Raw genomic sequence first — 26,978 nt, forward strand, 5'->3', positions numbered from 1 at the left:
TTTAGAACTTGATCAATAATTTATTAGGAAAATATACATTTCTCAGTATTAAAGAATAAAAGCTTTCACCCTGCTTTTAAAAGCACCTCTGAGGTGTGAAGAAGACTGGACAAGACAGCTGACTCTCCCACGTGGTCCTTGCTACCAAGAAGATTCCTAAGCTTAAACACACACGAAGCTGGGGCTGTCCCTCTCACATCCCATGGGAAACGGGCCCCAGGATCAGGGGGCCTGGAGTCCAGAGTCTTGGGGTGCAGTCTGCTCACTGACACCCTCTTGAAGAGCACCCAGGGGAACCCGGTCCTGGGATGGGGTCTTTCTGGGGATCCTCCAAGTCTGTGCTACCCGGAATGGGATCCCCAGGGCAGAGGGTTCAGCAGGCCCCGGGGCAGGGCAGGCATGGCCAGGAGGGGCTGTGTGTGGCCTCCTGGAGATGCGTACCTACATGTGCACCCACAGGCACACAGCTCATCCTAGCCTGATGCCTGCAGGCGGCTGGAGCTACGCGTGGCCAAGGTGGGAGAAGGGAGTGGCTGAGGGGCTGGACAGCAGGAGTCTCAGCTGGATGCATTCCTGAGGTCAGAACAGCAGCTGCGTATGCAAACTCGGTGTCCTGGGCTGCGAGGCCCTGGAATGCCGCAAGGCTGGCTGCTCCATTGCCATTTCTCCAAAATTCCACGCCGGCACAGGTGCCCCTAGGGCACTGTGGGAGCTCCGGCCCCTGGATTCCTCTGGATGGGGGGCTTCAGGGCAACCTTTGGGCCAACAGCCCCCTGGGAGAAGGCAGAGATAACCGATGTTGAAAACCACCTGCTATAAAAGGCACACCTAAATTTTACTTCCTTTAACATTTCTTAAAATGTAGATTCTTAGTTCAGCCACAACAGCAGGGCCCACTGCACGCCGGCAGCGTGGCAGCCGCAGGATTAACAGCCCACTTGCCATAGAGGAAAGACTTTCTTCCCTGCAGTTGCTGTGGGGAAAGTCAGGTACCACCAACAGCTGGAGGGTGGGGGCAGCATCTGCTGGGAAGTTGGCTGATGGCAGCGCAGACATCACGGGATGCCCACTGCCCTTCCCTAGCACCACGGGGAAGGTGTATCCACAGATAATGAGAAAAACCCCACTCTCCAGGGCAGTGCCACCGTGAGCCAGTGGCAGGCCACGCCCCCCAGTGGACCCCGCCCGGTGTATGCTGGGGCCTCACCTCAGCTGCACCAGGCTTGGCTGTGCCAGCCCCGGGTTTGACTGGGGGCACTGGGGGTGTGAACGTCGGCCTGACGACCTGGGAGGGAAACAGACGCAGCTGATGTGGGCACCAGGCAGTCCCGGCCTTAACCCGAGCCACCACCTTCCCTGTCCTGGAACAAGCTTACCACAGGCCATGCTCTGCCTCCCCCACTCCCCCACCCCCGAGGGCCTGCAGGCTCCGCCCCCACTAAACTGACAGCAGAAAAACTCTCCCGGCTGCGCCACCCACAGAATGAATCCGGCAGAGTCAGAGCCCCATCCCTGGCCCACCTGCCCAGTCCAGCTCTGGGCACACCTTCCACACCCCCTACCCGACCCCCATATTACCCTTGAAGAGCTTTTCTCCTTTTTTTCCTTTTTTTTTTTGAGTCCAGGTCTTCCTCTGTCACCCAGGCTGGAGTGCAGTGGCGTGATTTTGGCTCACTGCAGCTGCCTCCTCCTGGGTTCAAGCAATCCTCTCACCTCAGCCTCCTGAGTAGCTGGGACTACAGGCACAAGCCACCACACCCAACTAATTTTTTATCTTTTGTAGAGAAAGGGCCTCCCTATGCTGCCCAGGCTGGTCTTGAACCCCTGGGCTCAAGCGATCCTCCTGACTCAGCCACCCAAGGGCTGGGATTCCAGGCGTGAGCTACCGTGCCTGCCCCTGAAGAGCTCTTAAGTTGCTGGAATGTGGGGATTTTGAAGTTCAGAGACTAATAGTTAAAACTAAAATGTGTCTCTTTGCATTTTAGCTTCCCGTGGTAGGGAGGCTGGACGTCCAGCACACGGAGCTGTGGCACCCACTCCTGGCTGCGTCACCCAGAGCCTGGGTGGGCTGAGCATTTGCAGTTTCAGCAGCTTCCAAAGGACCCTGCTGAGCAGCCAGGGGAGGCCGGCGGGCGTGAGGGTGAGCGATTTCCCTCCTGTCATTCTCCTGCAGCCTCTGCCTCACCTACCTTCACGCCTGGCGACCATCACTTCCATGGCCAGAAATCTTTGCCCCCAGGCCCCTGTTTTGCCTGTCCAGACCCCTTCTAGGACTATTTCTGCAACTCATGTATAAGTCTGAAGTTAGTTCAAATAAAAAGTTAAAAAGGAAAGAGAGAAATAAAAATCACTACTAGGCAAACAGCACAGAACAACTGGGGCAGACAAGATTCCCCAGAGCTTGTGGGTAGAGTCTCAGGTATCTCACCGAGGCATCTGCTAACTACACAAGGACAACAGGGGGTTTCCAGGGAAAAATCCATGGACGCTGCCCCAGCCAGGCACCGTGTCAGCATCACCCGTGAGCGACGCCGCACGTGGCCAGGCCTGGGCCGTGTCCTGGGAAAGACGCCTCCAGTGCTGCTCCTGCCCACAGCACTCTGCCTTCGTCCACATGAGGAAACAACAGGACGAACCCCAGCTGAGGAAAAACCGAGGGGCTGGGGCCCAGTGCCGGCGGAACCACGGCCAGAGAAGGGTGTCCAAAGATAGCGGGTGGCACCGCACGGGTGGCACTGTGACGTGGGCAGCACCATGTGAGTGGCACCAGGTACGTGGCACTGTGATGTGGCCCCTCAGCTGTGTGGCCGCCCCGTGGACATGCAGGCACTGACCTGGGAGTAGGCCGGACAAAGGGCATGCAGGATTCTCTAGGCCATTTTTGCAATCTTTCCATAAGTCTAAAATTAGTTCAAAATTAAACGTTAACCAAAGAAAAGCCTCTACCCAGAGGGCAAGGCCTCGCCGGCCCAGTCTTCCCTGCAAAACCCTGTCCTAAAGCTGACCATGAACCTCTGTGGAAGGAGGTCCCTAAACATGTACCACAGAGCCCCACCTGCCTGCCACAGTCCTGCCCTCTTTGAGGACAGACACTGTTCACAATGTCCAGCCATGCCAGGTGGCCTCGATGGTGCCACTGGGACCCCATGCCAGGCCCCAGAGAGAGAGCCCGGCCCTTTCTGCTGCCACAGCTCAGCCAGTGGCCCCAGGAAGGGTGCTCCAGGGCCCTTCTCCACCATGGCCAGAGCAGTTCTCCAGGGCTGAGGCCAACTGGCTGCCCCAACAGGGTTCAAAAAGGGCTCCAAGTTTAGTGCCGAGATGGGAGCCAGGGCACAGGGGCAGGACCCCAACCCTGGGGTGACATGGAGGTCTGGGAGTTAACCCTTGATACAACAATTCAGGTTTTGAGAGATCTTTTCAAAACCCCCGAAGCCAAGGGAAGCGTTGCAATAAGGCCTTGCCCTGAGCCTGCCCACCCATCTGTCCTGCAGGGCCCAGGGACCCTCGGATCTGCCGGAACTTCAGCTCTGGGAGGGGCTTGGTGAGTGGAACAGTCTGAGTTGAAGCACGAGCCAGGACCCCCAAACCGGCCCCAGTACAGGGCGGGACAGAGCCGCTGCCTCCCCGAGGCCTTGCTGACCTGCCTTTCAGTCTGATGTCCTCGTGAGGCCGAGCTAACCAGCCTTCTGTGCACAGTGGGGGCCACCTGGGAGGTCCCTGGCCCCGGTGCAGCGCAGGGACCCCAATCCCATCAGCAAGGCCTGGACACCCTCCGACGGGTTCGCTGCCCAATCACGCTGCTCACCTGCTTTGGAGCCTGCTGGGTATAGACAGGAACTGGAAAGGGAGTGCTGGACACAGCGGCCGGAGGCTGGAGGAGACAGGGCCGAGAGCCTGGGTCAGAGCTGGGGCCCCACCCCGTGCCCCCGCTACACTCCCAGCTCCAGGACTCCAGGTTCCACCTCTCGCGTGTGCTGGAGGGGTGTGCGCAGCTCATGGGGCCCCACCTTTTCCTCCAAGAGCATTTGCGTCTGCCCTCAGGTGGGCTCTGCTGAAGATAGGAAGGTCCTCTGGCCTCAGTGTTCCCAGCAGCACCCATTCCCAAAGCCTCAGTGTTCCCAGCAGGGCCCGTTCCCAAGCCTCAGTGTTCCCAGCAGCGCCCATTCCCGAAGCCTCAGTGTTCCCAGCAGCGCCCATTCCCGAAGCCTCAGTGTTCCCAGCAGCGCCCATTCCCGAAGCCTCAGTGTTCCCAGCAGCGCCCATTCCCGAAGCCTCAGTGTTCCCAGCAGGGCCCATTCCCGAAGCCTCAGTGTTCCCAGCAGGGCCCACTCCCGAAGCCTCAGTGTTCCCAGCAGGGCCCACTCCCGAAGCCTCAGTGTTCCCAGCAGGGCCCACTCCCGAAGCCTCAGTGTTCCCAGCAGGGCCCACTCCCGAAGCCTCAGTGTTCCCAGCAGGGCCCACTCCCGAAGCCTCAGTGTTCCCAGCAGGGCCCACTCCCGAAGCCTCAGTGTTCCCAGCAGGACCCATTCCCAAAGCCTCAGTGTTCCCAGCAGGGCAGCCATAGCAGCTGCCCTGGGCCTCGGGCTACCGCCATCCCATGCGCAAATTTCACAAAAGGGCTCTGCCAGGGGCAGCTGCCCTTGTGGTCGCAGGATAGGGCCTGGGCACTGCTTTCAGCCCCAGGAACCCACCAGGGGAGTTGCTTACAGCAGGGGGAGGCCTCTTCAGGGCCATGGAGGAGGCCGGGTGTCCAGCAGGCTGGCCCAGGTGGGTGGTGGGGACCTGCTCGTGGGGGACCTTCACTGGGGCTGGAGCCCTGTCCCTGGCCAGCGCACTGCTGGATGCCTGGTGGAACAGGGGGTTGGAGCGTCCCATGGTGGTCTTGGGGGCTGCGCTCCTGGGAAGGAAACACAGGGCATGTGGTCAGTGTCTGGCCTCAGGACCCCAGCACCACACGCCGAGTCTGTTCCTCCCACCTCCAGCTGACCCGAGAGGCTGCAAATGGAGAGGTCACTGCAGACAGGACCTCTGAGACAGGCCCAGGAGACGGAGTGGACCCTGAAGAGGCAGGACACCCCTCCAGCTCCTAGGGGCCCCAGTTAGGTGGGCGGGAGGTGCTTGGAGGCTGTGGGGCCAGCGTGTCCTGCTGCACGGGCATCTCCTGCTGCATGAGGGTCCAGGTCCCTGGAGCAGGGCTCAGTGTGGAGCCTCACACCCAGGGCTCAGCAGAAAACTGGTGGGTGCTTGTAGGCCTGGATCAGGGTACAGGTGGCTCCACCAGGCCTGGATTCTCTACACATCCAACCTGCCACTGAAACCTGCCACTGAAACCGTCCCCCTGACCCAGCCTTGGGGAAGGCAGAGTCCAGAGCAGCGCCAGACGAATGGAGCCAGGAGTGGCCTTCAAGTTCAGCCCAGGCTGGGGGCGTCAGGTGTGGAGGTGCGTGGGTGTCTGTGGTGTCCCCGTGGGTCCATGCTGGGCATTCCTCCCTCCAGCAGCAGAGACGTTCCCCCACAGCCGAGCGCCCGATGCCCGCACGACCCTCCCTCACAGCCACCGCCATCCTCACCTGCTCTGGACGCGGCTCCGGGCTTTGCGGTAGACAACACCGCCTACCAGGGTGACCAGCACAACTGCCAAGAGCACCAGGACCACCACCAGGACCACGGGGAGGCTCTCGGACGCTGTGGGTCACACAGCCCCACATCAGCCAGGAGAGCCACAGCCTCAGGCAGGGGCCGGGGACGTTCCCAGAGCCACAGCCTTCTCAGCACCCCAGGCCCTGCCCTGTGGGCCCCTCGGGGAGGAGCCGACACCTTACACTGGCACTCCCAGCTCACCAGGGGGATGGTCGGGAGAGCTTGCCAGGGCGGCCCTGGGCTCACAGTGCTTTGGGCACAGCTGTGCCTCTGAGGCTGCTGGGTGGAAACAGGCCGAAGAGGGCCTGGAAGACTGGGCTGAGGACACTGGAGTCGCAGCTCACCGCCGTGCACTGACATTGCCCATGGCCCCTGTGCCTCCCCCAGGACAGGGCTCCCGTTCTCACATCGGACTGAGGGGCAGACAGGCTCTGCCAACCCCTGTGGGGGGCATCCATGGGGGCAAACAGGCACTGTGACCACCACCAGATTCTTGGCCCACAGCTTCGGCCTGGGCTCCATTTGGGGCCTGTGAGCTTGGACCCCAGCCCCACCTCTGCTGGCCAGGGAGCCCTACCTGTGTGCGCCTCAGTCAGCAGCTTCGTGCAGTGGGGTGGGGCCCAGCCTGCGTGGCAGTGGCACTCCTGCTTGTGGTTGCACACCTGTGGAGATGGCCAGGCTCAAGGCCAATCCCGGTGCAGACCCCAAGGGGCAGTGGAGTCGGTGCGTCCAGCACAAGGGCCCTGGGCCAGGCCCACCACTGAGGGCCCCCTAGGCCCCCACTCTTGTGCACTGACAGCAAGGCCTCGCTGAGTAGCCCCTGCCCACTGGCCAATGACCACGCAGGTTCCATCCACGGAGGACACCAGGCCAGCCTCAGCCCTGAGTCGGGCCCCACCAAGACCCCCATAGATATGATATGCTGGGCTCACCCAGCCTTAGGCTTCTGTGACCAGAGCTGCGCCCAGCACCGGCTCTAGGGGCACTGTCCCGAGAGGCCACACGTACCCCGTGGTTGTGGCACTGGGCAGAGCAGTTTCTGGATCTGTAAACGTGTAAGTCCTGGCAACGTCCTTTCCAGCAAACCTGGGGGTGGGAGGTGTCTCTCAGGCAGCCGCTCTGGACCCCTGCCCCGCCAGTGTCCCTTGAAACCACTGGGTAAGCTAGAGGGTGGGCTGTGGTTACCATGTCCAGGGCGGCCAGGCCTCAGCCTATCTGCTGGCTGGCCACCCCCGGAGCCCCTGGAAACAGCCTTCCTGGTGCGTGTGGCAGGCGGCGAAGGCCATCAGATGAACTGAGAACTGCGCCTCCAACCCCAGCAACCTTTCAGCCTCTACTAGAAGTGTGGAGAGAACTCTCCCCACAGTTTCAAGCAGCTGCTGAGCTCGGAAAAGCATCCACCGGGCCCAAATGGGGCACACGCTCGGAATGCCTGTGGGTGGGGTAGCCTCTAAGCCACTGGCTTACCTTCTCCGGTCCGCACTGGGTGCCTTCGGGCACTGGCTCGTAGGCAGTGCCACCCTCTGTGGTAAGCGCACGGCATATGTTATTGAGGATGCAGGAGCTGCGCCCTGGGGGTTGCTGCCCACCCTGGCATTGCAGAGCACCGCACATGTCGGCCCTGTGGACAGAGGCCAGCTTGCCCAGGCACGTGCTGGGGGCCACGGTGACCCACCTCCCTCCCACAACACGGCAGGCTTGAGCCTGGGGTCCACGGGTCCAGGGCAGACCCCTTGGAGGCAGGACTCCTTTGTGGAGGGCCCTCTGGGGCTGGCCCAGCTGTGGGAACGTCACATATCCTGGGCTCAGGGGAATCTGGTCTCAAAAGCTCACCTGTTCCAGCTGCTCCTGCAGTTTGGTGAGATGTCATAGAAAAAGCAGGACTCCCTGGCAGCATGCCCACCTGTGGGACCAGAAGCAGGTTAGCCTGTGGCAAGGCCTGTGGCCTCCCTGCCGGGCCACCTCTGTGCCACTTCACCTGGCCCCCATAAGGCCTGGCACCGCTGGGCCAGGGTAGGGCAGGTCCCGTTGTAGCAGTAGCCCCCAAAGCAGGGCGTGCCGTTCTCCTGGAAGGCGTCTTCCGGGCACTCGGGGTGTCGGCCATCACAGAACTCCTCGAGGTCACACGTGTCCTTCTGGGGGCGGCACAGCTCACCAGCCGGCTTCACCTGGCCCAGCAGAGAACAGCTCACCACAGGGACAGGCCTACGCAAGCTGCCTGGTCCCTTGTGCTCCAGGGTCCCCTCCCACCTGCCAGCCATGGGCTCCGGGGGTCCCTGGTGGGAGGCTGCACTGCCAGCCATGGGCTCTAGGGGTCCCCTCCCACCTGCGAGCCATGGGCTCCGGGGGTCCCTGGTGGGAGGCTGCACTCACCCTGCACTCCTGGCAGCAGGTGCCGTGTGCACACTGTGCCCCCAGGACCAGCTGGCAGGTGGTGGAGTTGCAGCAGTGGTTCCGGCATTCCTGGGGCAACAGCAAAGGGCAAAGGCCTCGGCAGGCTGCAGGGTGGGATGGGCCAGCCGCTCCCGACCACAGGGGTGTCCTGCAGCTGCTCCCTCCCTCTGACCCCTTTGGACGCAGGGAGCCCTGGGTTCTGCATGTGGTTGTGGGCAGCCACCTCTGTCTAAAAGGACAGAGGTCTCAGCACCACACAGACAGGGGCAGGTGCGGGACAAGCGGGTGTGGGCGAGCAGGTGTGGGGCGTGGGCGCACCTCGGGGGGGCCGCAGTCGCACTGCTCCCCACGCTCCACAAACAGGTTCCCGCACACTGGGCCGCCCACCAGGAGGCTGAGGTCGGGGGCATTGGCCAGGCAGGTGGACTGCGGCTGCTCCAGAAAGCTCTCCAGGTAGGCCTGGCTGCAGTCACTGAACATCCTGGGGAACCTAGAGCTGAGGGGATGGCCTGTCAGGGAGGGGCGGCCCTTCCCCACCGGCCTTGCACCCCCAGCTGTCCAGGGCCCTGCCCCTTCACCTAATCCTGCCTGCCATGACGCAGTGCATGCCCTGGGAGGGCTCCCGGCAGCGGCAGCCGTGGACCTGCTCATCGTGGTCCATGCCCAGGTTGTGGCCCATCTCATGGGCCATGGTGCAGGCCACACCCACGGGGTTCTTGCTGTGGTCCTGTGGGAGGGGACCGTGCTCTTGGGAACCACGTGGCTGACCCTCCACACCTGCCACCCTCACCCCACCAGAGCCCAGGGCTTGGCACAGCTCCCTACCAACGCCACCATAAGGCATAAAATCAGGCATGAACAAGGCCTGAGGGGAGGTGGCTATTCAGGCCTGCTCCAGTGACCCAGGCCCGGGCTTCCTGTCCCCCATCCGGCTTTGGCCTCGGCCTGGCAAACCTGGGCAGGGGTCCCCTCACCTGATTCACAGCCCCCGAGCTGTGGGAGCACATGGCAGACACCTTGGCAAACCCCACGGTATCCCCAGTGAAGTCCACGGCCCTGGAAGTGAGAGTAACTCAGGTGCCCTGGATGCAGCTCCCTCCCCCTGCCCCTCCTCCTGTCCCAGCCCTGCCTGCCCTCCCTCCCCAGCCCTGCTCTCCCTTCCACCCTGCCCTGCCTGCCCTCCTCAGCCCTCCCTCCCCCACCCTGCCTGCCCTCCCTCCCCACCCTGCCCACCCATGCCCCACCCACCCTCCCCAGCCCTGCCCGCTCCCCGCTCACGTGATAAGCTGCACGTTGTCGTGTGGGCGCCGCTGCGTCAGTCCCTGTGCCCGCCAGGCCAGGAGGTTCTCCAGCGTGACGCTGAAGTTGGGGCTGACATGGAACCTATCCTGACCATTCCAGATCTCCAGGCCCACCAGGACCACACGGATGTTGAGTTTCTGATACAGCTGGATAGGTAGGGGAGTCCAGGGATTCAGGAGGGGTGGTGAAGGTACAATGGGGAGGGTGGCAGAGGCCACATCTGTCCTGCTGTGAGGTGGGGCTGGTCACGGGTGCCAGGCAGAGCCAGAGCAGGCGGAAGGAACCCCATGGCAATACTCCCCCACCCACCCGCCAGGGGCTCCAGCACCCCCGCAGTCAGGGCAGCTGCTCACCTTGTCCACATGATTCACCACTTCCAGCACCCGATGGCGCACAGCAGCTTCACTCCCCACCTGCTGGAACTGGAGACACGAGACCTTCAGGCTGGAGCCCACCCCACCCACGACTGCCCCCCACCAGCTGCCCTCCCACCTTCCCCAGCCCCCCGTCACCACCCTCCCACCTTCCCCACCCCCGCACCCACCTCACCTCTGCATTATCCACGACCACGTACAGCTCCACGTAGCGGGTGTCTCGGGACGACAGAGGGTCCTGGGGAACAGCCACAAGAAGCCAATCAGCCTTCCCACCTTCAGGACCTGGACCCTCCCGAAGGGCTCCGGGGCCAGTGTCCTGCCCCAGCCCAGAGCTGGGGAAGCATCACCAGGCTTGCTCCAGGCTGGGGAGCAGCATGCAGCGCACGGGGAGCCGGTGGGACTCGACGGCCAGGCGAACACGGAGACCAAGGTGCTTACCCCGGGCCGAGACCTGAACACGGCGGCTGTCCGGGGCCCCAGGAGTCTGCCCAAGGTGTCGTTGCTGACTCCACAGGTCCCAGCCGTCTGCAGCAGCTGCTCAGCTGGGTACACGGCGTGCTGTCCACCCTCGCCACCTTCATCCAGGGGCTCGATCAGGTGCAGGTCTGAGCCCACCTGAAAGAAGCCCCTGAGGGCAACGGGAGCCGGGTCTGCCATGGGCTGCAGGATGACTGGGCCCTACCCCTAAGGACCAGAAGCTGTAGTCCATTGCCCACAGCACCCCCTGCCCTGCCACCAGCAGCCCCTGGCATGACTCCAGGCCCGAGGGTACAGGAGGCTGAGCCTCTTGGGCTTGGCAGGGCCCCTGAGCAGACCCCTCTGCGTGACCGGGAAGGCTGAATGTGAGAAGGAGGCGGCCTTCCGCCCGGCTTAGGCCTTCCTCTCTGCTGCCAGAGCTCTGGTGTTCGTCCCCATACCCACCTGAGGCCCAAACAGGTGCTGATGCTGGCGGCTGAGTCTGCGTGCCCTTCCACGTGGCCCTGGTAGAAGCAGAGGTCCTGCGGGGGAAGCACGAGAGGGTCCACAGCTGTGCCCCCACAGCCCCACAGGCTCAGAGAGGGAAGGCCACCCCACCCATACCTGCCCTCGAGGCTGCTCCGTCACCTCGGAGCCATTGGCAGCTGTGTAGGTCTCTGTGTAGCCCGAGCCCAGCAGGTCCCTGGAAAAGAAGCTCTGTGGCTGCCTCATCCCTGCCTCGACCCCGGCCTCGGCCCCCACCTCAGCCCTACCTCAGACCTGCCTTGACCCCCACCTCGGCCCCGTGGGCTGACCCCCTTGGTGCAGAGAGGCTGGCCCAGAGGCTGGACACTGAGGACACCAGTGTGCTGGAGCCAGGCCCAGGCAGCGGAGGGGGGCGGTGCGGGGGGCGACCTGAGACCCACTCACCTGTTCTTCCGCAGGTGCAGGGTGAAGCTGTACCCTGTGGCTGCAAGGACATAGCTCACTCTCTCTGGGTACAGGCCCTGAGGGAGGGGGGCCTGGGTGAGCAGCCTGCCTGGGCTGCACCCACCTCAATCCTTGGCACCAGAAAAGCTCAGCTGGGTGGGGAAGGGCTGCTGGCCTCCAGCCCCAGGCCAAGGCTCCATCCTTGGGTGTCCACAGCCTCAGGCAGGGTAGAGGGTGGAAGTGGAGGGCGGGGTGGGGGTGGGGCAGGGCTGTGCTGGAAGGGACAGGTGGAGCACAGCACTTGGGTGAACAGGAAGGACATGGGGCGCCTCACACCTCAGTTTCCCCATCTGACCATGCATGGGTCAGATGCCCCTTCCCCAAGCCTTGGCCAGGCAGCAAAGGAGATGAACAGCGGGGACGGCAGGCATAGGCCCCTCCAACGGCAGTGGCCTGCCTCCAGCCCTGTCCCTCCCAGCAGCTGCCAGACCTGGTAGTGCCTGAAGAGCCTCCCGCTCACCCACTGTCTCCAGCCCCCACGTGCAGGCTGGGACTTGGCCTGCTGAGCCCCTCAAACAGCCTTAGCTGTGCCCCCAGCTGACAAGATCCCAGGGCAGGGGGCAGGTGAGGTGAGAACAGGGCTGGGGCCGGAGCTGCCCTCCCTGGAAACAGGCACCCTCACGCATGCAGTGCACATGTGCGCTCACCCCCCGACTCGGGTTTCAGGAATCACCCTGGGGCAGCCCCGCAGGTGGGGGGCGGCTGCTCTCAGTTCCCCAGCCCCAGAGAGCCCCGTCAGACCTCACACAGGAAGGTGTGCCAACTCTGCGGTGAGCCAGCTCACTTCTCAAAGAGGAATTTGGCTTATCAGCCTTGCCAAGTGAAACTGGGGCGGGGCCGGGACCAGCACAATCTGGGCCCATAGGGTTCCTGAAGGAACTAGGAGGCCGTGAGCCCCCAGGCAGCGCTGGAGGAGGCACAGAGATGGGCTGGAGCTGAGCAGGGCAGCCCCAGATGCCCAGCTGGCCTCTCACCACCTCCTGGAAGCTAAAGGTCCTTTCACAGAAACAGACTCAGGAGCCAGCCAGGGACACCCCTAGGCCAGCTTAGACTCACCGAGTGGGAGGGCAGAGATCGACGGGCTCGGGGTCCCGGCAGGCGCCGAGGCAGCACCACCTCATACTGCTCCAAGGGGGCCCAGGGCCGGCTGGGGACCATGGCTGCAGGAGGGAGAGTCAGCGGGCACATGTGGGGGGCTCCTTCCCAGAGGCCTTCTGGGCCCTCAGATTCTGCCACTTCCTGGGCCTGCCTCTCCCCTGGGGAAATCGCCAGATAACTCAGGGACACTCAAGTGAGGGTTCTGTGCCTAAAAGACTCCAGAGGAGTCCCCAGGGCAGAGCGTGTGTCCTGCAGCACCCACACACAATACTCAGAGCCCCTGTGGGCACCAGTGATTCCACAGGCCCCCAGGCTGCTCTCTGACCTCTGAGGGGCCCGAGGGCAAAGATAAACCTTCCCCTGGGGGAGGAAGATGCGGGCCTGGCTCGTTTCCATCTCCTCCATTCATCTGATCATCTGGTCCCATGTAAGTGGGGAGCAGGAAGGGCCTCACCCAGGCTCTTCACCTCCCAAGAACTGGAAACTCCCTCGTATCCAAGACCAGAGGGCAGGGACCTGGCCTGCAATGGGCAGAGTTTCGGAGACCGACAACCCAGGACCCTTTTCTCCCGTTAAAAACAATAATGGATGTGTCTCCAGGACCACAACTCCAACCTGGAGAGGCAGCAGGGGAGCAGCCGGCCCCATCTGCCCAGGAAGCTGGTGGGAAGCTCCCCACCACAACCCAGCCCAGGTCACTCCCAGGAGCAGGGGTGGGGTCCAGGACCAGCGGCCCCACCTCCTCCCCAGGCAGCAGACGGGGCTGGGGGCTCTCCTGCCCACACCCTGAACTCTAGGCCCCAGCTCCTCTGCCCTCCCTTCCTTCCCTGGCTAAATGGTGGGGGTGGGTGGCCCCACAGGTGAATCCCAAGAAACCAGGGCACCTCCCGCAGCAGGTGAAGCGGCCGCGCGTCCTCAGTCCTGCTGGCTTGGCCCGACCCCACTAACAAGCTGAGGACCGCCTGAGGCGGGACTTCGCTCAGTTCACCTTCGGCCTCCCCGGCCCGGGTCTCTCCACTCATAGGCCACTGTGCACACCGCCCCGGCACCCAGGGACCAGCCTGAAGCCGAAGCCGGGCCAGGGTGCGGGGAGCGCGCCCACGACGGCTCCCTGGAACCACTCACCGGGCAGCCCCAGCGCGCCCAGCAGCCAAAGCCCGAGGCGGCGCATGGCCGGGGCCCGGGGGAGTCAGATGCGGACGGGGCGCGGAGGTGAGAGCTCGGCGGGACCAGTTCTGGTTCCTGCGCTCCCCGCCCGCGGCCCTTTCCTCGCGCCCCGCCCTGGCGCCCTCAGCCAATGGGTCCCTCCGCTGGCGGGAGGGGCGGGGCGCGCAGAACCTGGGGGCGGGGTCCGTTCCCTCCTCCCTCCACAATCCTGCTTCCTCCCTTGCACGAGTGAGGAAACTGAGGCACAGCCTGTCCCAAGTCCGGCCAGAGCCCCGACAGGGGCCTGAGAGGCGGACCCGGCGGCTGGAAGGAGGTGGCGCCGGGCAGGTCATGGAGGGGAAGGGACCTGTGAGGGCCGCCTGGTGGTTTCAGGAGAGGTGGACTCTGACTTCCTGGGGAACAGACAGCTCGAGGCAGGGACAAGTCACGGCTTCGTGGGCATAGGGTCAGCCCTGTGGGCCGCTGCGCTCCACCCAAGCCCAGCACCCCCTCCACAGGCTCTGAGGCCTCGCTGAAGTGGGAGAGGCATGGGCCCGCAGGTGGCCAAGTTGGGGGGAGTGGTGAGCCCCAGGTGGTGGTCCCAGCCTAGGTGATGGCAGGTGCAGAGGCTGTCCTCAGCCTAAGATTCCTAGACGGTAGTTGACGCTGGTCGACACAGACCCTGGCCTGGCTCTGGCTTCTCCAGGGCACTGGGCCTCAGTAGGCACACTCCCCAAGGTAGGCTCAGCTTGGAGGGTGCAGGTGCAGGCTGACACCACGATGGCCCACCCCGGACCCCTCACTGGGGCTTCCACAGCCAGGCCTCCCTCCTGGGATGCGAACAGTGGTGGTGGCAGGAATGGCAGCTCCACCGACAATACAGTGAGGGCTCAGGGCCTCCTGGGGAGCAGCAGGGCAGGGCAAGCATAGGTGGGAGGCAGGAGTGAGAGGGCCCCAGGGCAGGGTCAGGCAGAGGCCTGCATGGGCCCAGGGCAGAGGACAGAGGTCAAGGGGCAGTGGCAGGAAGAGACCAGGGCCTTGGACATTAGCCAGAGGACAGGGAACCCTGAGGATCTAAGCTGGGTGAAGCTGTAACATTTTGTGTCAAAGCCATTCTTACCCCAACGTGAACAGCATGAAAAGCAAGAAAAATAAAGGCAAGGGCTGGCAGGGGGTGGCAGCTGACTTCTGCTGCCTGCACTCCTGGCCTGAGGCTACTCTGTGGCACAGGACAAGGCCCCAGGCTGCTGAGAATGTGGTGAGGCTCCCGGGTAAGGCTGGGGATGCTGGCACGAGTGCAGAGGCGGCGAGCCGGCCACTTCAGCAGCACAGCAAGGCCCCTGCCGGCTACCAGCGATTTAGTCTTAAAAAGACAGGATGGCACTCAGGCCAGAACAGGCTCCTACCAGGCTGAGGAAGTCCCACCCCACCCCATAGAAGACACCTCACCTGTCTCCACCGACTTCACCCAGCAGGCGCTGAGGGGTCTGGAAACCTGGACTCCACAACCCTGGAGGTTGCCCTCCCCTCCTAGCCTCACCAGCTGCAAACCCCACTTCTGCAGGGCCAGGCAGGAAAGCCAGCAGGCTCGTCTGCTCACGTGTCTGGTATTTGCACAACCCTTAGGTTGCTGATAGCTTACTCACAGGCCAGACATGGAGAGGAAGCAGTTTGTGGCTGGAGAGTCGGACACCCCCACACCCGCACTCTGCTGTGCTCTTGGCCAGGCAGCCTGAGAGAGGGCTGCCCACGCCCTTGTCCCCCCACAGGACCCTCTGTTCTACTTCACCTTCCTCCCATCCTTGCTTCCAGGGCCCTCCTTGCCATCCAAGAGGGCCGAGGTGCTGAGCTGAACTGTGATGACACATGCAGTTCTGCAGGAAGGGGCAGCTTGGCCAGAGTGTAGCCAGAGCAGGCCACCCTGGCCAGGGCTGCCGTGAGGAACCCAGGGCCCTGTCACACCAGGGCTGGCTGTGCTGCCCACTGTAGCACTGGAGAACGTGGGAGAGGGCAGATGACCGCCCGAGGGGGACTGGGTGGGGTGCCAGTCTGCTGAGTAACTTCCTCGACACAAGGCAGCCCCGGATGGGATGGGGCAGGGTGGGGCAGGGGTTCCAGGCAGCAGCAGAGCCTGCCCAAGGCCACTTCTCAGTGAGTGCATCTCACGGAGGAGGTCTGGGTTCCCCTGGTGCCTGAGGGCCCTGCCTATGTCTCCTGCCCTGGATCAGGCAGAGCAGAAGCAGGAGTGTGTAGCTGGGAGTCCTCAGAAGGAAGCGGGGGGAAGAGGATGGAGCTAGGGGACTCCTCAAGAGAGGGTGTGTGGAGCCAAGGAAGTCCTCAGAAGGAGGGGGGTGTAGAGCCAGGGGAGTCCTCAGAAGGAACGGGGGGCAGGAGAGCGGGGAGCCAGGGGAATCCTTAGAAGGATGCAGGGCATAGAGCTGGGGGAGTCCTCAGAAGGAATGTGGTGCTAGAAGAGTCCTCATAAGGAATGGGGGGTGGGAAGGACATGGAGCCAGGGGAGTCCTCAGAAGGAACGAGGGGAACATGGAGCCGGGGGAGTCCTCAGAAGGAATGTGGTGGGGAGTGTGGAGTGGGGGGAGTCCGCAGAAGGATGAGGGGTGTAGAGCTGGGGGAGTCCTCAGAAGGAACGGGACAGGGGAGTGTGGAGCTGCAAGAGTCCTCATAAGGAATGGGGGGTGGGGAGGACATGGAGCCAGGGGTCTTCAGAAGGAATGTGGGGGGGAGTGTGGAGCCAGGGGAGTCCTCACAAGGAATGGGGCTGCCTCCAGAGCCGAAGCAAACCCCAGAGGCCCAGGGGGTTTCTGCGATTTCAGGTTCTGGCCGACCTCAGGGAGTCCAGCCCCAGCTCACCTGGAAGGATGTGGGCAGCAGGCCTGGACCTCACCCCCACATATCTTTGCTAGGTTCTTACTTAAATGCCACATATTTTCACTTTGAGACCAAAAACACCCAAAAAGGTGACAGTGTAATTTTAAAAAGCAAATAGATCAGCAAATCCACGGAGACATCCACGTGTCTGGGTAGCTCCTAATAAAAACTCAGCACCCTGAGAAACAAAGTGAGCTACGTCGATCGTTCTGTTCATATTTAAACTGCACACAGAACACAGATCATTTCCATTTGAACATTTGGGACCCATTTGCACCCCAGCAGCTGCTGACCCCCACGCCCTTTCTTCTTATTGCAGCCAGGGCTCACTGTGCAGTGACCGCGACCCTGGGCGCAGGAACCGGGGGCCCCCGAGGGACAGGCACTTGGGGGACGACCTTCTGGCTCCTCTCCGCAGACAGGCGCTCCAGGCGCTCCGTGTAGAAGCCGTTGAAGTCGAGCCTGTGTGGAAGGACAGTGGAGCTGGGCGCACACCCCTTCTGCAGGCGCGTGTGGGGCAGCCCTGCCCCTACCATGGGGAAGGGTTCAGCTACAGAGACCACGGGACGCCCTGCCAGGGTGAGGGGGAGGCACACTCCTAACGTTTCGATGGGAAGGTCTCCAGTCCTGCTCAAAGGCGCAAACACAGGTTTCTTCTCTCCTAGCCCTAGCAAGTTGGGGCTCCCATCACCCCAGCAGGGCCCGGCAATGATGCCTGACACCTGACACGTCAAGGGCTGGGGGGACCAAGCGGTGGTTCTCAATGTGGGGTGGCCTCAGAAACGCCTGCTCAGGAAATCAGGACGTCTGCGAGGGGGCACAGGGTGGTCTAAAGGCACAAATACATGCCTTCCCAAGGACGGCACCACCCCCAATGACAACGCTTCCCCCAGGGACAGCACCCCCCAGGACAGCCCCGCTCAAGGACATACCACACCTCCGAGCACAGCACCCCCAGGACAGCCCCCCGCAAGTACACACACCTGTGAGCACAGCACCCCCCAGGACAACCCCCCCGTGAGGACACACCACACCTCCGAGCACAGCATCCCCCAGGACAGCCTCCCGCAAGGATACACACCTCTGAGCACAGCACCCCCCAGGATAGCCCCCTGCGAGGATACACCACACCTCCAAACACAGCACCTCCCATCCCAGGACAGCTGCCCCTCAGCACCCTAGGACAGCACCCTTTCTGGGCCGGAAGCTGGGCCACCTTTCTCGTCCCCTCCAGGAGAGCTGGCCTCTTCCCCCAGGCCAGGTGTTCAGTGCAGCATGAGGAAGCTGACCCAGGCCAGACCAGCCCCACAGGACACACATGCCCCAACGGGGCAGCCCAGGTGCCCAGAATGTCATGCCCCAGGGAGAGCAGGGCCAGGCTGACGTCAGGGAGTGGCACATGAGCAGCACCAGGACACAGACCTGCCCCACCTTCTCAACACCAGGTGGGCCAGGGGAGGGTGTGGGGGAGATGAGGCAAGGGCATCCAGCCTGCGTAGTGAGGATGCTGGGCTGGGCTGGGCCAGGTGCTGGGCAAGGGGCAGACGCTGGGTTGGGGGGCAGGTGCTAGGTGGGGGCAGGCTCTGGGTGGGGGCAGGCTCTGGGCAGGGCAGGAGCTGAGTGGGGCGGGTTGGGGGGTTGGGCAGGCCCTGTGCTGATCTGGGCTGAACTGGGCAGTGCTGAGCTGGGCGGTGGCCACCCACCTGGAGATGACGCTGGCCATGCCGTGCTCACAGTCACTGGTGCTGTAGATGCTCAGCCGGGCTAGGAGGTCCAGCAGGTGGGCTGAGAAGTTCTTGTCAAACTTGTTGATGGTGGCCTCGAAGCCGGACACGAGCTGTGTAGCATCGGCGTGCTCCACCAGGTGCTGGAAACAAAGCGGAGTTGGGGGTGTGAGCCAGGCCCACCCCCACCTCGGGCCTTCCTGGCTCCACACTGCTCCCAGCGGGCCGATGTCCTTTCCCTTCCTCTGTTCTTAATAGAAAACATGGGTTCCACAATGTTTTCAGGGGACTAAAGGTAAGAAGGACGTCAAAAAACATTCCTGTGAACCTGGCACTCAGAGAAACACTCCAGGCCTTGTGAGATGAGGTGGTCAAGGCTCAGACCCCACAAGACTGTGCCTCGAGCTCTCCTTTGGGGTCAGATCTGTAAGCAAAGAACAGGCTTTCCCAGCCACTTCTTGGCAAGGAGGACGAGGCCCCTCTCAGCGTCCGTCACATGCTCCCAAACCCAACTCTGCCAGCTCCAGCTCCAGCTCCAGCGTGTGACCAGGGGACCACCCCCCGCCCACCCATGCCACGATGGAGACAGTGCTGTGGGGCTGTGCCTCCAATGCCTCTGAGGACACACGGCCTGTTGGTGCCTGCTGAGTGCCTGACGGTTCTAACTCAGGGCCTGCGCAGAGCAGGGATTGTAGGTGTGGGCCCTGCCCTCGCCAGGCGCCTGTGCAGGGCTCGCTCTGAAGACCTTGGTGGCTCCCTGAGATCTTCAGAGCGAGCTGAACTGGGAACCACAGAGCTGAGAAAAAAACTCTTGGGTCGTACTTAGAAGCTAATTTTAAGCCTTTTCTCCAATCCTAGGGGACACGGAAATAAAAGTGGGCAGGTCTGTTCTCCTTTCAACAACACGCTCAGGTTGCCGGCCCGGCCAGGAGGCATCGTCTCTTACTGGCTGACCCTGGAGGCCACGCACCTTCCTGGTGAGCTCCTTCCGCACCCGCTCCTCAGCGCCTGCAGGCAGCCCTGGGATGGTGCCATGCTCCAGCGTCTGCCCACCCAGCTCGCTGTCCAGTTTCATGCTCTGTGTAAATTTCTAGGCGGTGGAGAGTTGCAAGGAAGTGCTTGTTAGTTACAACCACAACGCTCTGAGAAAACGCGAGTCCTGCGGGTACATCACCCGCAGCGTTTCTGCTGTAGCCTGAGGCTGCAGGAACACGCCAGTGTCTCGCAGAGGCTGCAGGGGAAATGACTTTAGCTGTGCCCACAGAATTCCTGGGTCTGCCTTCCAGTGACCAGCTAATTTTCCTAAGCAGTTTTCTTCTGATTGCCTACTTGGGACCCTGAAGTGGCTCTTACTGTCAGCAATGGCTCACAGCGCCCGCGCCCTCCTCCACCTCCCCACCCACCCTCCTCCCAACCTTCCCCATGGTGCTGCCTGGAGAGCCTGACCCTCAGACCCTCCGGGCCCCGCAGGCCCCCAGGAGCCCCTTCTGCCACTAGACGCTCGTGCTCTGCACCATCACCAGTGCGTAGCTGCTGGTGACAAGCGCCCGCAGGTACTTAATGGAATTAAATAACTCAAGGGCTGAGGAAAAGAGCACGAAAGGCCATCAGAAGAGGCCCGGGACAGACAACAGCACCATGGAGGCTGAGGGATGGTTCCGGAGGAACATGGCCCTACCCATGCTGCCAGGGCAGGGGCCCCAGGAGAGAGCCAGCTGGCCAGGAAGACCAGGAGCCCTGGAAACACTGAGATCCCAGTGGGCTCCTCCACAGACGCAGGGGCAGGAAAAGGTGTAGCGGGCTGCGTGGGGCCACGGGCTGTGTGGGGCCACGGTCTGCACACCCATGCCCACACCCCCCGTCACGTGCTGCCCATGCCTGGCCCGCCCCCCACGCGCCGCCCACACACCTGCATGCAGTTGGTGAACATGACGCACACGGACATGAGCTTGGAGAAGACCTTCAGCAGCTCGGGGTTGGTGAGCATGCAGTCCTTCAGGCAGGTGTCCAGGAAGCCCGTGTGGTGGCCCAGCACGTCGTCAATATTGGAGGCCTGTGGGGAACGGCACCGAGCCCCTTCTCAGAAAGACGAGCTCCAGGTGGGCATGTGCTGAGTTCTGGCTTCGCGCACTCCTGTTCACGCACAACCACCTTTCACATGGTCTTGGGCTTTTAAAAAAAAACTTCCAAATACCACTAAAACAATGACGGGCACAGCTGGTCACTGTGGAAGGCAGGCCTTTCCCATCCCCCTGCCTCTCCCCTTGCCCTCCTCTCCCCTCCCCTCCCCCTGCCTCTCCCCCCTCTTCCTCCTCCCCCTCCCTCACCTCTCCTGTCTCCAACCCCTCCCCTCGCCCCTCCTCTCCCCCCCCACCCCACCTTGCCTCTCCCCTACCCTGCCTTTCCCCTCCTTTCCTCCTCCTGGCTCTCCTCTCCCCTCCCCCTCCTCTCCCCTCGCCCTCTTCTCCCCTCACCTTATGTGAAAGGAAACCTGCTTTCAAATGTTGTCATCTATGGGGCTAAAACTCACGGATTTCAGGTTTTTCTCCAGGATGTGCCAGGTCGGTTCCATCACTTCGAACATCATATAGTACTGAATATTCTGGACGAAGTTGAGCATTCGCTGCCGCAGAGTGAAAGCCCCAGCAAACCTGAGGGACGCAGAGGACAGACATGGAGGACATGGCCCCAGCGGCGCCCCCGGACCTGGCTGTGCCCTCTGCAGAGCAGGCGCCCTCCCAGCACATGGGATGCTCAAGATGGCTGCGAGACCCGTCACCCTCCACCAGCCCATGGTGGAGACTGGGACTCGGGCTCCTCGGTGAACGGACCCCTTGGAGCCCTGGGAGCCCACACCAGGAGGAGCTACACAGCAGCGGCACCTTTGTGCTTCACGATCGAGATGAGTTTTTTCTCCTAATTTTTTTTTTGAGAGACAGGGTCTCGCTGTAGCTCAGGCTGCAGTGCAGTGGCATGATCGTGGCTCATTGTAACCTTGACCTTCTGAGCTCAAACAAGCCTCCCACCTCAGCCTCCTGAATCACTGGAACTACAGCCATTCCCAGATAATTAAAACTATTTTTTTTAAAGAGATAAGGTCTCATTACATCGTCCAGGCTGGTCTCGAACTCCTGGGCTCCAGCAATCCTCCCACCTCGGCTTCCCAAAGTGCTGGGATTACAGACAAGCCATCATACCTGACTGGACAAATTATAAGGCAGCTCTGCCATCAACCCCTTTTTTCAACACCTTAGAGCCACAGACCAGCTGGAAAGCACCTCTAGTCCCAGCACAATGTGGCTGCCTGCCCTCGGGAGGGGCTGTCATCCTGCACATAGACCTGGGCGGGCTGCAGAGAAGGCTGAGGGACAGAGCCAGCATCACCGGGCAGCCCCCAGACAGGAAAATGAAGCATGATGGATCTAAAGCTACAAAGGTGCATGTCCAGATGGCGCTTCCAGAACCCTAAAAAGCACAACTGTCTACCTGCAGGGCGCACGGGGCTGGAGGGCAGAGAAGGAAACCCCCACTTAGTGGAACTGTCTACCTGCAGGGCGCATGCGTGGGAGAGCACAGGAGGAACTGTCTACCTGGAGGGCACATGGGGGTGGGGGGCAGAGGAGGAACCGTCTACCTGCAGGGCACATGGGGGTGGGGGGCAGAGGAGGAACCCATCACTGGGCGGAACTGTCTACACACAGGGTGCACGGGGGTGGAGGGCAGAGGAGGAAACCCCCACTTAGTGGAACTGTCTACCTGCAGGGCACATGGGGGTGGGGGGCAGAGGAGGAACCCATCACTGGGCGGAACTGTCTACCTGCAGGGTGCACGGAGGTGGGGGCAGAGGAGGAGCCGTCTACCTGCAGGGCGCACGGGGTGGGGGGCAGAGGAGGAACCCATCACTGGGCGGAACTGTCTACCTGCAGGGCGCATGGGGGTGGGGGGCAGAGGAGGAACCCATCACTGGGCGGAACTGTCTACCTGCAGGGTGCACGGGGGTGGGGAGGCAGAGGAGGAACCCATCACTGGGCGGAACTGTCTACCTGCAGGGTGCACGGGGGTGGGGAGGCAGAGGAGGAACCCATCACTGGGCGGAACTGTCTACCTGCAGGGTGCACGGGGGTTGGGGGGCAGAGGAGGAACCCATCACTGGGCGGAACTGTCTACCTGCAGGGTGCGCACGGAGGTGGGGGCAGAGGAGGAGCCGTCTACCTGCAGGGCGCACGGGGGTGGGGGGCAGAGGAGGAACCCATCACTGGGCGGAACTGTCTACCTGCAGGGTGCACGGGGGTGGGGAGGCAGAGGAGGAACCCATCACTGGGCGGAACTGTCTACCTGCAGGGTGCACGGAGGTGGGGGCAGAGGAGGAGCCGTCTACCTGCAGGGCGCACGGGGGTGGGGGTAGAGGAGGAGCCATCTACCTGCAGGGGCACGGGGGGTCGGGGGCAGAGGAGGAACTGTCTACCTGGAGGGCGCACGGGGGTGGGGGCAGAGGAGGAGCGCACCACTTGGCGGAGTGCAGTGAGTGCTGCTTGGCTGTCTTGTTGCTGATCCAGACGCTGCAGAGCTGCCGCTCCACGTGCTTGCAGTAAAACATGTGCCTGAAGAGCATCTGGTATCGGGTGAGGGCTTTCCTGAAACAGAGGCGGCGGCACCTCAGGCGTGGGCCTCCGTGGCCGGCATCATGAACGTGGCGCCCATACCCCGGCGCCCATACCCCACAATCTACATGGTGGCCCCGGGCAGCCTGTGAATCCCGCAGGCACTGAAGGCCGGGGAGAGCCGCGTTGGGTCCTCCGTGGGACGAGGTGGCCACTGCATGGCACGGTTCTCCTGTCTGCCGAACCTGAATGAAGGGCTGGCATCGCCCGGGTGGCCGGCCCGCACCTGTTGATGATGAGTGAAAGGGGCCATTTGACGATGTAGTCGAAAGAGAAGGCCTCCAGGCCGCTCAGCGTCAGCTCAGTGGGGTCGGCCTGCGCCATCGCCTTCTCCTGCTTGGTCTCGATGGCCAGAACGCGCAGGAGCTGAGTGATGAGGTCGTGAGGCATCAGGTCGATCTTGGGGAAAGGAAATGAAACAAAGCACGTTTTAGAGAAAACGCAAAGTCCAGCCCCAACCCGCACTGGTCCCCGCTCCAGACCCAGCGCTGTGTCAGGTTCTCTAAATTCCGATTCTGTGTGGGTAACCCCCATATAGGCACCGAGGAACGAGAGCTAAGCAGAACCCTGGCACAGTTAGGGCCTGAGGAATAGCTCACTTTATAGTGTTACCACTCAGCTATTTCCTTTTATATAATCCTTTACATAATCACGTATTAGTTTATAGAATTAGGGCTTGAAGAATCCCTTTATACAATCCTCTACTTATAATCATATAATAGCTGATAGTATGAGTGCCTACAGAATATTTCCCTACATATATACCTATAATTATATCTTAGTTCATAATCGGAGGAATGCCTAGAGCGGACACAGTGCAGAGCATGATTTAAGGGAAGAACAGTTATGCCAGGACAAGAACCCATGGCACAGGCGGCAGCGTTCAGTATCGTAGAGATACCCGCTGTATGGCAGGCTTGGGGCGAGAGCCACTCCTCCTGGTAAAGGAGTTGTAGGACCCCGCTCCAGTTCTTGGTGAAGGCCGCCCTCAGACCGGCAATCCACCTTGGTGACTGTGAACTCTATCAGCTCTTGCTACTGTGCTGCTCGTAAAGCATCTTCCCACAGAACCCACTGGAAGCTGCCAGCAGGTGGCGGTAACCCTGACAGCTCTGTCACTGCTGAGTGACTTAAAGCGTCCTCCTATAAATCTTCTTAGAAGTAGTTTCCCACAGATAGAAGTATTGCACACTGCACCCTCTGCACTGCGCAGGGCCCACCTTCAAGCCTCGGTGACCTAATGGGGGTGGACCCCATGTTTTATTGCTCACGACCCTATCACTATCCTTAAAGATGACTTCACTCACTGCCCTGCCCCTAACCTATACACAACAAATACTCAGGCTTCTGGACATTCGGGGCCTCGCCTGACTCCGCTCATAGGTGGCGTGGCCCCGAGCCCAGCTGCGTTTTCCTTGTCCTTCTGTGTCCTGTCTCTTTATTTCTCGGACCCTGCGCCTCAGCACAGCATAAGGTTCACCTCACAACCCTGTGGGGCCCTCAGCCCTACATTCTGAACATAAGGGGCCGGCTTTTAGAAAACCCAAACATCTACTGATAAACCCTAATTCAAAACTGAACCACTTCCCATCAAAACAAAACAAGGAAAACTCAGATGAATTACTTTGTAAAGAGCCACTGCTGCGGTGGATGGTGTAAGGGAAAAACCATTAGGGACGGTCAGAGGAATCTGAAGGCCTTGGGACGGAAACCTTCGCGCCACGACAAGCACCAGGCCCAGGTTAAAAATGAAGCGTGTTTGATGAAGGATATGAGGGTTACTACAGGCAAATAATGCTGTCCTCGCATATTACTCGAGTACTTATTAAGTTCCAGCTGCCTGCGACAGCGTCCCCGCAGAACCATCACACAACGACAGGACAGCAGAGGAAGGCGGCGGGCAGCAGACAGATGAAACACAGACGTGAACCCTGATGCGGTTTCTCCCGCCCGTCAGAGCAGCCAAGAGGCTTCTGTAGGTGTGCACACTGCACCCCAGCTGTGTGGCCCCGAGTCCTGAAACATACTCCAGTGAGGTCAGCCTCGGTGTGTTCTGACCCAACAATTTCACTACCAGGAATTTTTCCTACAAAAATATTCCTGCTTCTAACAACAGACCCCAAAATATCTGAAGCAAGAACAGGCAGAATTACAAGGAGAAATACAGTTCTGCAGTGACGGGGGACTTCAGTGCCCAACTTCTAACCGCCAGACAGAAGATGCGTGAGGAAAGACAGGGCCTCAGCACCCCAGCCCCCAGCCCCCCACCCGCAGTGGAAGGCACATTCTCCTCCCATGCACACGGAACCCTCTCCAGGATGAATGTAGGGCCACTAAACAAATCAATACATTCACAAAACTTAGCCCACACAAAGTCCATTCACTAACTACAACGAGATGAAGTAAGACACAAGCAACAGAAGGAAAACAACATTAACAAACACGGGGGGGTTAACCCTAAACCATCGATGGTCCAAGTGAGAAATCACCAGGGTACCAGAAACACCTCCAGACACACGGAAATGCAAATGCTGGGGGCATCGAAGGCCGAGCTGGGCGGGGTGTTTATGGCTGTAATTTTAACTTTGTTAATTAAGAAAGCAGAAAAAAGAAGAGCACACTAAACTCCTAAGCAGCACGCAGGAGTCACGAAGGTGAGAGAAGAGAAACCAGAGAAATCGTCAACAAACCCTAGAGCAGGTTCTTTGAAAAGATGAATGAAATAGACAACTTTCTAGCTACATCAGCTAAGAAAAGACGAAACACTCAAATTACTAAAATCAGAAAAAGAAGGGTTATAACTACCCATCTCACAGAAATAAAAAGCAGATACTCGAACTCCATCAACTGTGCACTGGAAGAGACTCGAGATGGGCGCAGCGGAGACTGGAGGGGGACGGAGCAGACTCATGGTCAGCAAGGGACCCATTCCATCCCAAAAGCCTCCAACAGAGACAAGCCCAGGCCCGAGGGCTCCCAGACAACCCTGCCAAACATTCAACACGCCCCTGGGGAGGCCCAGGTGGAAGGATCACTTGAGCCCAGGGGTTCAACCAGCCTGGGCAATATAGTGAGACCCCCAATCTCTATTTTAAAAAAATAATAATAAATAAATATATATATATATTGCCGGGCACAGTGGCTCACGCCTGCAATCCCAGAATTTTGGGAGGCCGAGGTGAGATCACTTGAGGTCAGGAGTTCAAGACCAGCCTGGCTAACATGATAGAATTCCATCTCTACTAAAAATATAAAAAATTAGCTGGGCCTGGCTGTGGGTGCCTGTAATCCCAACTACTCGGGAGGCTGAGCCAGAGAATCACTCGAACCCAGGAGGCGGACGTTGCAGTGAGCGGAGGTCGCGCCATTGCACTCTAGCCTAGGCAACAAGAATGCCGCTCTGTCTCAAAAACAAACAAAACCAAAAAGCATTAACAGCACTCCCAAAACCCTTTCAAAACCAGGTGGAGGGACACATCCAAACTCATTCCAGAAAGCAGCAAAGCCTGACACCCAGGCCAGACCAGAGCACTGCAAGGAAACCTGAGACCCGGCCCTCGTGGGCACAGGCGCAAAGACCCAGGAGACCGGGGCAAGCCAGCCCCCATAGAGGAGAGTGAAGGAAACAGACCCTGCAGTCGCCTCGACTGGGTGGGGGTGGGGGAGGGGGACAGGGATGGGCTGGGCTCTCCTCTCCTCCCAGCCCCTCCAAGGTCCCTGCAGCAGGGGGAGGCCCCTGGCACACCACCCACCTTGAGGTCATCCTTGAAGGGGTCGGTGTTGGCCGTGCTCATGCGCAGCGCCAGCTCCAGCAGCGCTTCCAGGCGGGGGGGCGTGATGTCCTCCACCGGCTTCCGGAGCTCCTCCTCCGTGAGGTCCATGAAGTGGACGAAGAAGTCCCCCTGGTCCATGAGGAAGTAGCGCTTGATGGACCTGTGCCAGGGAGCAGGTGTGAGCACGGCCCCCGCCTGCAGCTGCTCACCACAGCATGGCGCTAAAATGAGCTCAGCACTTGGCTCTCAGGCAGGGGCTCTGAGACCACTGTGCAGGCTGTGGCAGGACGAGCCGAGAAGTGGGGGGCGGGCCCTGGGCAGGGAGGGGAGCGGGGGCCCCCTGGACAAGGGGACCCGGGGCCTACACCGCCCACGGCCTGTGCCAGGCCCTCAAGCTAGAGACCATCTGGCAGTGCCCACTTTCAAAACGACAAGGCAGAGCTGCCAGAAGGAACCTAGCGGTCTCGGCCCTATGTCCCGCAGACTCTGGTTTAAGAGGGAGGCAGGTGCCCACACTGGGACAGAGAA

At 61.1% G+C, this 26,978-nt stretch overlaps 2 protein-coding genes across 7 annotated transcripts in view; both read right to left on the bottom strand.

Moving 5' to 3' along the window:
• On the bottom strand, positions 1–14,963 carry ADAM8 (ADAM metallopeptidase domain 8). 2 transcript variants are annotated; one of them, XM_035269589.3, is made up of 23 exons: positions 14,853–14,963; positions 12,216–12,319; positions 11,100–11,176; positions 10,794–10,872; positions 10,635–10,711; positions 10,152–10,341; positions 9,886–9,948; positions 9,690–9,758; positions 9,313–9,482; positions 9,009–9,090; positions 8,613–8,761; positions 8,353–8,530; positions 8,014–8,103; positions 7,619–7,808; positions 7,474–7,543; positions 7,108–7,261; positions 6,649–6,726; positions 6,218–6,302; positions 5,571–5,685; positions 4,708–4,897; positions 3,806–3,871; positions 1,208–1,285; positions 1–773 (listed from the first exon to the last, which is right to left on the bottom strand). In XM_035269589.3, the coding sequence occupies exons 2-23, from the start codon at positions 12,315–12,317 to the stop codon at positions 696–698; spliced, it is 2,430 nt and encodes an 809-aa protein (XP_035125480.2). In that variant the 5' UTR covers positions 12,318–12,319; positions 14,853–14,963; the 3' UTR covers positions 1–695. The 2 variants fall into 2 exon arrangements, with proteins under 2 accessions (XP_035125480.2, XP_035125479.2); XM_035269588.3 differs by lacking the exon at positions 14,853–14,963 and adding an exon at positions 13,383–13,494.
• A 1,520-nt stretch (positions 14,964–16,483) lies between these two features.
• TUBGCP2 (tubulin gamma complex component 2) overlaps positions 16,484–26,978 on the bottom strand; it is a 29,559-nt gene continuing 19,064 nt past the window's right edge. For all 5 annotated transcript variants that reach the window (XM_035269583.3, XM_078346835.1, XM_035269586.3 and 2 more), the window contains exons 11-18: positions 26,430–26,610; positions 22,904–23,076; positions 22,522–22,650; positions 20,547–20,667; positions 19,926–20,069; positions 18,987–19,106; positions 17,996–18,159; positions 16,484–16,754 (exon numbers count right to left, since the gene is read on the bottom strand). In XM_035269583.3, coding sequence (XP_035125474.1) covers positions 16,619–16,754; positions 17,996–18,159; positions 18,987–19,106; positions 19,926–20,069; positions 20,547–20,667; positions 22,522–22,650; positions 22,904–23,076; positions 26,430–26,610 — 1,168 coding nt within the window. In that variant the 3' untranslated portion in view covers positions 16,484–16,618. The remainder of the gene's footprint in view (positions 16,755–17,995; positions 18,160–18,986; positions 19,107–19,925; positions 20,070–20,546; positions 20,668–22,521; positions 22,651–22,903; positions 23,077–26,429; positions 26,611–26,978) is intronic.

The sequence above is a fragment of the Callithrix jacchus genome, chromosome 12 (genome assembly GCF_049354715.1).
Source record: "Callithrix jacchus isolate 240 chromosome 12, calJac240_pri, whole genome shotgun sequence".
Taxonomy (NCBI): domain Eukaryota; kingdom Metazoa; phylum Chordata; class Mammalia; order Primates; family Cebidae; genus Callithrix; species Callithrix jacchus.